We start from the raw sequence: 8,704 nt of genomic DNA on the forward strand, positions 1-8,704 counted from the left end.
TCCCAACACAGAGCCTGGCACACGGCAGCCCCTCATCAAACACCCAGGGAATGAAAGAATGAAGACAAGGGCAAGTTCAGCTCTGCTGGACATAGAAAGAATCATTGGTTGACCAGTTTTCATCAGGGGCAAAAGGGGGGTTGGGTGAGATCATCCCATTTTCAAATGGGGGTGATGAGGCAGAGAGGGGAGCATTGTGGTCACAGGGCACCCTGGGGTGGAACTCGAGCAGGGCTCACAGCTCCACCACCCTAGGGTCTGGGGGACCATCTCCTCCTTCAGGATGCTTCCCCTGCCATGGAAGGCTGGAGGTGAGCCTTGCAATAGTTGTCGCAGGCCTGGGGTGGGCAGTGGGTGGGCGCTCAGGAAGTGGGGGTCTCAGCAGACCCTGGACCTGCCCTGTCTCCCAGCCTTTTCTGCTCCACTCGATGCCGAAGCCGGGTCAGGACCAGCTCTGAGGCCTGGATCAGGCTGTGCTGTGGGGAAGAGGAGGAGGAGGGCAGGGCTGAGACAGAGCTGGAGGGCTGTGGGTTAGACACCCCAAGGGCTGGGAGCTTGGAGAGAGGACCACTGTGTGTGTGTGGCGGGGAACGGCTCTTGATGACAGGGTAAAGATCAGACCCAGGGGATGGCCTTCAATGAATTTCCAGTGCGTGGGACAAAGCCTAGCCCCAGATGTGCAGGTCTGAGGTTGGAACTCGGTTGTAGGGGATGAGGCTGGTTGAAGACAAAAGAGCTCGCATGATACAGGAGTGAGGTGTGACCCTGGAGGGAGGCTCAGGTGAGACCACAGCGTGGGAGACAAAAGGTGAGACCCTGGCAGAAAAGGACAGGCCAACAGGACAGAGAAGGAGCAAACCCAAGTGGAAAAGAGACATATTGCCACAGGGGAGACAGAACTAGACTCTGGTTGGAGGGTCTGAGGTCAGACCCTAACAGAAGGGACAGAGAGGAGATCACAGTGAATTGGCTTAAAACAGATCACATGAGGGATGCTGGGATGCTGAGACCACGGGAGAATGGAAGCCCTTTCTCCCATGGCTGGACTGCAGCCTCTTCCACTGGGTCTAACCTTCTGTTTAACTTGGGGCTCCCATCTTTGTCACATGAACTGGGGTCCAACCTCTGTCTTCATGAGGCCTAACCCGGCCCATCCCACAGAGGACCTGACTGTAGAAAAAGACCCAAGCAGAGACTGCAAAGGACACAGTAAGGTTAGACTCCAGTAGGAAGATCCCAGGTTAGACCACACGAGGAAGAATCCCGGAGTCAGGCCAGAGGGATGGGGAAGGCAAACACTAGGTTCCGTAACAAAGGGACACCATGGCTGGAGGGGGCGGGGGGGTATAGGGAAAAGGTCAGAGGTCAGATGGTATTATTTGGAGGGTAAACAGCAAAGGAGGGGGGAGGTATAGCTCAGTGGTAGAGCACGTGCTTAGCATGCCCAAGGTCCTGAGTTCAATCCCCAGTACCTCCATTAAATCAATCAGTCAATCAATCAACCTAATTACCACCCCCCTAATCTAAAAATAAATAAATAAAAATAAAGTACATCTCTTAAAAAACCAGCAATGGAGGGTTCCAGGTTGGACCTTGGACCACTGGAAAGGTTGGGTATTATTTCATAACAGGGGTGATGGTTGTTACACTGCTGTGGGAGGGTCAGAGGTCAAAGTACAGGAGGAGGCTGGACATCAGACCACTGTTCAAGGGCATGAGCACAATGGAAAGTTCAGAGGTTATTCTACAGCAGAGAGCTGCAGCCTGGCTGGGGGTTAGACCACAGGCGGAGGGAGAGGGGAGGCCGCGGAAGGAGGGCGCATCCACGCCTGACCTGGAGGGTGAAGTGGTGGAAGGGTGAAGGTGGAGGTCAGGTCATGGGGGCAGAACCAGGCGAGGCCCCAGGGAAGGGAAAGAGTCAGACAAAGCAGGAGGAACGAGGACAGACTTTCAGGAGGCTGAGGGAGGCCAGGGGGCCTTGGGGTGACAGGTGTCACACCGGAGTCCCCTTCACCAGGCTAGTGCCCCATCCCCCACTATGAATGCCCCTAGCTACTCCTTCTTGACCTACAGGGACCACCTCCCAGAAATAGATCACTTCCTCCCCTAGGAAGGGGCTGGCAGCCAACAACCCCTTTGGCTGCAGGTCTGCTCAGGCTCCAGGGCTCCCTGGGGGACTGGGCTGAGGTCTGCTGTCTCTGGATCCATCCCGGGGGTGGCTTCTCCCCATCTCCCTGACATGTTGCCTGAGAGAGAACGCCCTCAACAAGCCAGGCATTCACTCCCCACCTCAGGGGACCCCGGTTACCTGCAGGATGTGCACGCCCTTCAGGGAGACCACGGCAAGCTCCCGCAGCCCATCCCCAGTCAGGTCCACGTGTGCCATGGCCAGCAGGGGGCTGGAGAAGCTCCGTTGCCACAGCAGGCGGAAGCCAGGCTCGGCCCCGGGGAGCCCGCGCTCTGCGCCGCAGTACTTGTAACAGAGCAGCTCCTGTGGGGGCGAGGGGTCAGGGTCACATGGGGAGGAGGGGGAGAGTGGAGAGGGTGGGTGACGGCGGCCCCATCCCTCAGGTCCCACCTGTCCGTAGGTGGCCACCAGGACTTCCGGATGCCCATCCAAATCGATGTCAGTGACCAGGCCACAGAGGATGCTGTCAAACTGGTCACTGCCAGGCAGGAGGAGCTGGTCCTCGAGGCCCCGGCTCAGCAGGTCCCTGAGGGTCAGATGGCAGCGGGGAGGCTGAGGTCAGACTGCCTCGTCTACTATGCTTAGCGCCGGACCCTCATCAGGCTCCCCGGCTCAGGACTGGACACACTGTTCCTCTTGAAGCCTGGACACCCTTGTCTCCAAGCGGGACACCCTCATAGCCACATCTCTGATTTGGACACCCGCATTGTTCCCTGGAGGTAGGAACATCTCACTTCCAAATGGAAACCCACACTGTTCCTTCTGGGAACCCCTGGTCTCCAGTCTGGACACCCACACAGTGTCGAGAGCTCGGCCCCAGCTCAGACACTTCACTGCCCACGAGGTGTGCACAGCTGGCATGAATTGGCTCTTGGGAGCCGAGAGGAATTTTTCAGAAATTTTGCCAGTGGGTTGGCATCATGTCGGTGGCTCAAAATCTGCTGTGGTGGGAAGACTGACACCATGGAAATCAGCAGACACCATAAACCACAGCTTTCTCCTACATGGAGCCAGAGGTTAAACATCTGCCTATATGCTTTGTCCACCTGATCCAGGGGGAGTAGATACCTCAGTTCCCACCCCAAGGCCTCAGCAAATCCTCTACAGGTTCTAGACTTAAACACTGGTGCTCCCATCCTGGAGACATGAACACCTTTACCTGCCCAGCCCTGAACCACCTCACCCAAAGGTTTACTGTCTGCAGAGAATGACAAGGTTCAGCCACAGCGCAAAGGCCTGAGGGCAGCCCGCATCCACGCGCGCAGGCCCCTCACCGGTACACCACCGCTGGCTCCAACATGCTGGCCACCAGCACGCTGTACTCCTCCCGCTGGGGCCTGTCCTCCGTCTCTGGAGAAGGAATATGAATCAGGGGAGGGGGTGGGTGTGAGGGGAGAAGCTCCAGGCTCCTCCTCCTCCCCACACCCAATACCTGAGAGGAATACAGGGGGTTCTCAGTAGAGACTTGAGGTGGCGATACAGAGGGAGGGTCGGAGGTTAGGCCATGAGGGATTGATTGAGGTCAGACACCTGTTTCTCCTCCTGGTGTCCTTTTTAAAGGACACTTTAAAAAGTGCACAGTCCCAGGTGAGACCATCAGCGTAGAAGAGGCAGAGGTAAGATGACAGCGGAGAAGTGGGCGGTTAGACCAGAGTGGGAGCGTCAGGGACTAAGCCACAGTGGGCGGGGCAAGACAGACACAGAGGTCAGGCCAAGAGCACCTCTGGAGGAGGACGGACCACAGTTAAGAGGAACAGATTGACGTGTGGGGGGAAGGAGAGACCCCGAGTGAGGCGGGGACAGTGTTGAGTCCATGAGAGAAGTCTGGCATTGGACGGTGGCAAGAGACAGAGTGAAGAGGCCCCAGAGGAGGGATCAGAGCAAGTCACATGTGAAGGCTGGCTGGACCGAGGGAAAGGCAGAGGTTTAACTCCAGGGTAAAAGCTAAGGTTGGACCACAGGGGCAAGTGCTGGAAGTGAAATTCAAGAGCGTTGAGGGGAGGGAAGGGGCACATTGCAGCTCTAGGGCTGGAGTGGGGCACACAGAAGGAGGGGCTGCTGGGGAGCAGGACACTTTGGGGGAGGGGTACAAACATAGGGGAGGGGAGCCTCTTCTGCCCAGAGCTCACCCTCAGGCGCTGACAGGCTGAACACAATCACCCGGGAGATGGGGCCATCCTGGAGGATCGTCCACGTCTGCAGAACCTCTGCATGGAGGGTGAGGACTCAGGGACCTGCCCTCAGTCCTGGGTATCCCGCCCTGGCCCTGCCCCTGCCATCACCTCGACTCCGCTGGTCCACGTGGGCGACACGGACGTAACCACTCTGACAGCCGAGAGCTGAGAGTCGCCGGGACGTTCCGGGCAGGTTGTGCACATCAAGCCAGAGGACGCTGGGGGTGGGCGGGGGGACAGAGGGGGCCGGAGGGCCGTCACCAGGTCCCAGCTCCCACCTTCACCTCCCGAGGAGCATCCCCCACTCCTGGCAGCCCCGGGCCCCCAGTGGGCCTGATTTCTCAAGGGGTCGTGTCCCACCATCTGATGTCTCTGAGGTTGCCTGCTCCGCGCCCCCCGGGCCTCCTTCATGGGCTCTCCTACCTACTGGTCAGGTTCGTGAGCTCTGGGAAGAGGTTTTCCACAGGCTGTTCTTCAAACTGATGCAGCCCTTCGTTCTGGGGGAATCAAGACCCGCCACCCACTGGGAGTCAGCAGCCAGCCTCACTCCCCACCCTGCCCTAATGCAAGCCCATAGTGGCCCCCCTCCACCTCCCCTGCCTCACCTCCTTGTAGAGATGAATGGCTGGGTCATTCCCACTCAGGAGAAACACGGTCTCCAGTTGATCCCCGACCTGGACCCTGAAAGCAGAAAAATCTAGAACCCTGAGTGATGGAACATGAATGGGGTAGAGTCCCAGTGTTTGAAAACCCACGTCTTGGAAAAACTCTTGCAACATTCTGGATTCCAGACACTGGATCCAGAGTTAGAATATCAGGATGTAGAATTGTAGAAACTAGAATCACAGAATCACAGAACTCTAGAACTTTCCAACCTCGGAATCACAGAAACTTGGCGTGTTAGAACCTTCTATTTCCAGAGCCCTCACCTGGATGTGGATTCAGGAATGAGCACAGGGCTCTAGAACAGGCTGCAGGACCCCAGAACACTAGCACCTCTTTAACCTAGAACCCCAGGGTTCTAGAAGTCATTTTCTGTCTCCTTTGAAATACTAGAACTTTCAGAAATTGCCTTAATGGATATTCAGACTTATAGAACTGGTAGAACACCCAGGTCGTATAATCCAGAACATTTGTGCTTTAGAACCTTCGGTTTCCAGAACTCTCATCTGCTGGACCAGAGGTTGGCAAACTGTGACCTGCAGGCCAAATCCAACCTACTTTGTAAATAAAGTTTTACTGGGACACAGCCACACCCATTCATTTACACAGTGGCAATGGCTGCCTTCTTGCTACAGTGGCCAACTTGCAGTTGTGCAGTTGTGACCCTCAAGCCTAATTTGGGCCTAAACAGAAAAAGTTTGCCAAGTCCTGTGTGAGACCACTGGTGTTCTGGAATGGAATCCAGAACTCTAGAATGGAATTCTTATGCTTTGGCATTCTAGAACACCAGTATTCTAGATGGTCTGTATTCTAACTCCTTGAAAGATGATAGTAATAGGACTTTGATATAGAATTTCAGAATCATCAAACTGTAGAACTTCCAAATCTTGGAATCTCAGAACTTGTAACTCCAGAAAAATTAGCACTTCTGGATCTTGGAACGCCCAAATCTAGAGCATTAGAACTTGAGAAGTCTAGACGTCTAGAACACTGATGTTCAGTTAACTCTCAGATTACCTAGTTTGGGGAAAACAAAATGGTAGCCCATCAGCCAAGGCTGACCCATGGCTACTTTAAATGCACAATACTCTAAAAAACAAACTAGTCTAACTGTCTACAGGCAGGTATGTGATCTCCTGTTTGTTACAGCCTCTGCCCTCCCAACGTGCATGCACACACACACACACTCCTAACTGTATCATGCCTGCGGCTTACTTACTCTGCGTGGCACAGCTGGAAAGGAGTGAACTGGAGCTCCAGGTTCAGGCAGCTCTCTGCAGGGGGAGCACAAGCAGATAGACACAGGGGACCTGACAGGCACCCCCACCCCCACCCCCTGCCTTCTGCATCCCTCCTTCCCTCCAGACCACACTTACGGGCAATAGAGTCAAGGTTGTACTCAGAGCCAGGCTCGTAGTCACAGTAAATGTTAAGGAAAGGGCTGCCCTTGTCCCCTGAATCCTGGGAGAAGAAACTGGCCTCAGGGGACAGCAGGGACAGCAAGAGAGGTCTGGGTCAGACTCAGTAAGGAGGATAAAATGGGTAGGTGGAGGGGGCTCCAGGTACCTTGATGAAAGTGATCCCCACAACTAGTCCCCGCTTTGGGGGTGACTTGTTGAAGGTGTCGATGGAGACAATCTCCGCGTCCACTAGGAGAGGATAGTTCAAAGTTTGCGTTTCAGGCAGACTCATGACATCAATATTTTTAATCACGGTGATCTCTGACTTTTAGGAATCAGTAATCTCTGATCACAACAAATTATGATCTCTGGGTCCGAGTGAGTCCTGATCACCTTCACGATGGTAGGAGGGATCCTGGTTTCTAAGTCTGAAGAATCCTGAACCCTAATACCGTAGGTCCCCATTATCCCTGTCCTCTGACACCAATGCCTTCCAATTATCAGCCTTGACTCCCTTCAATCACCATCACCCTGATCCCATCATGGTGACCCGGCACAGATAGAGTCTCAGAAGCCTTCTCAACACTTCTATCTAGGCCCCCCAGCCCAATGGCGCCACGCACCGGGAATGTAATTGAACTGTAGTTCCTTGGCCACGGGCCGGATTTTCTGTCGGAGGTCTTGGTAGCGGAAGCCTAGCACCTTGCCTTTAAGGGTGGCGGCCAGCAGCTCCCCGCGCCCGCCTGCGCCGCCTGCCAGCCCGTACACATTGCTTTGCGACGAAAAGCGTGTGAAGCTGTCCTCCCGCAGCGGGCAAGGGCCCGCGGCCACGGCCGCCTCTGCCATCACGCCTCTCAGCCACTCACCCGCATAGTCCCCTCCGCGGCCCGCCCTACCCCACCGCTCCCGAAGCGACTGGGCTCACCCGGCGCCCACTAGTGGCGCAGACTGATTACGTAGGAAGCTGCCGTCGCTGCCCTTTACCAAGATGGCTGCCAACCCGGCTGCTTGGGCTTCCCACCAGGCTTTGCCCCAACGCGCCTGCGCGCTCCTCCCTGTTCCTTTTCAGGGCCAAAGTGGTTGCCACTAGGAGATTGGACCTGAAGATGGGAAGTGGTGGCCCTTGCTGTGGGCTGTACGGAAGGCAGAAAAAGGACCGTAAAACTCGATATAGCCCTTAGTACCAGGAACTGTTCTACGCGCTTTCCCTCTGTCAGTTTACTTAAACTCACAGCAGGATGGGGTAGGTACTACATGTTTTACCGATGAAGAATTTGAGGTGTAGATGTGTAATTTGTTTAAGATCACATGGCTAGAAGAAGCAGTCAGTATTGGATCCCAAACAGGATAGCTCTATAGTTTTCTTTACATCATATCACCGATAAAATGGTGAAATGCATTTTCTTACCGCAAGGAAAAAAAGATCTAGCTATCTGTCCTGACATATAACCACCACCTCCTACATGATGCCAGTCATGTTGGCTGATTATCTCATTGAATCCTCACAACTACTTTGTTCTAGTTACCCTTCATTTATTTAGCATTTATTGAGCACTTACTATGTGCCAAGACATCCTGGACAAATTTCTTCCCATAACTCTTGTAACAAATCTGGAAAGAGGTTTACTTTACCAATTTACAGAGAATGAAACTGAGGCTGGAGGAGAATAAGTCCCTTGACTGTTAGGTTTGTAAGTGGTGGAGACAGGATGTAAACAAGGTCTTTCTGGTTCTGAGTTCTTCTGGGATTGCAGTATGTGCTTTTTTTTTGTCCCTAGGAGGGCATCAGGCAACTCTGTGTATGCCTGTATGTTATTTCCAGAAGATATGAGTTGGCCAGCTGTCCTGGCCACATTGAGTAATCTTCTGTCATCCCCTTCCAGGCAGAAAGAACAAACACACACACGTGCACACACAGACTGCAAGACCCGTGAAGGCAGTGACTGGATCTCCCTTGGTCACAGTCACATCCAGCACCTGGACCACAGGTCCTGACATGGAGCAAGCATTTAGTAAATATGTTAACAACCCCAAACTATGTACCAGGCCCTTTGCCAAGCACCCGGGACACTGTTCCATAAGAGACAGGAGAGGAGAGTTCTCAAAAGCAGATTGGATCTGGAGGGTGGTGAAAAAAAGCAGCTTTATCGATTCCAGATCTGGCTATGCTGTTTAGTGCTGTAATTCCAGGGACTGGACCAGGGCAGGGCACACAGTAGGTGCTTAATAAACACTCGCTGAGTAACCAGGTGTAGGGTCTGGGGCTCCCACTTCTGAAG

The 8,704-nt window shown here is 54.1% G+C and overlaps 1 protein-coding gene across 1 annotated transcript; it reads right to left on the reverse strand.

Moving 5' to 3' along the window:
• Nucleotides 1-81: 81 nt before the first annotated feature.
• KPTN (kaptin, actin binding protein) lies at nt 82-7,351 on the reverse strand. The gene is made up of 12 exons (XM_064489460.1): nt 7,049-7,351; nt 6,592-6,674; nt 6,402-6,486; nt 6,245-6,299; nt 4,968-5,043; nt 4,786-4,859; nt 4,471-4,580; nt 4,318-4,395; nt 3,463-3,538; nt 2,579-2,714; nt 2,309-2,491; nt 82-476 (listed from the first exon to the last, which is right to left on the reverse strand). The coding sequence occupies exons 1-12, from the start codon at nt 7,269-7,271 to the stop codon at nt 363-365; spliced, it is 1,293 nt and encodes a 430-aa protein (XP_064345530.1). The 5' UTR covers nt 7,272-7,351; the 3' UTR covers nt 82-362.
• Nucleotides 7,352-8,704: the final 1,353 nt, after the last annotated feature.

The sequence above is a fragment of the Camelus dromedarius genome, chromosome 9 (assembly GCF_036321535.1).
Source record: "Camelus dromedarius isolate mCamDro1 chromosome 9, mCamDro1.pat, whole genome shotgun sequence".
Classification (NCBI taxonomy): domain Eukaryota; kingdom Metazoa; phylum Chordata; class Mammalia; order Artiodactyla; family Camelidae; genus Camelus; species Camelus dromedarius.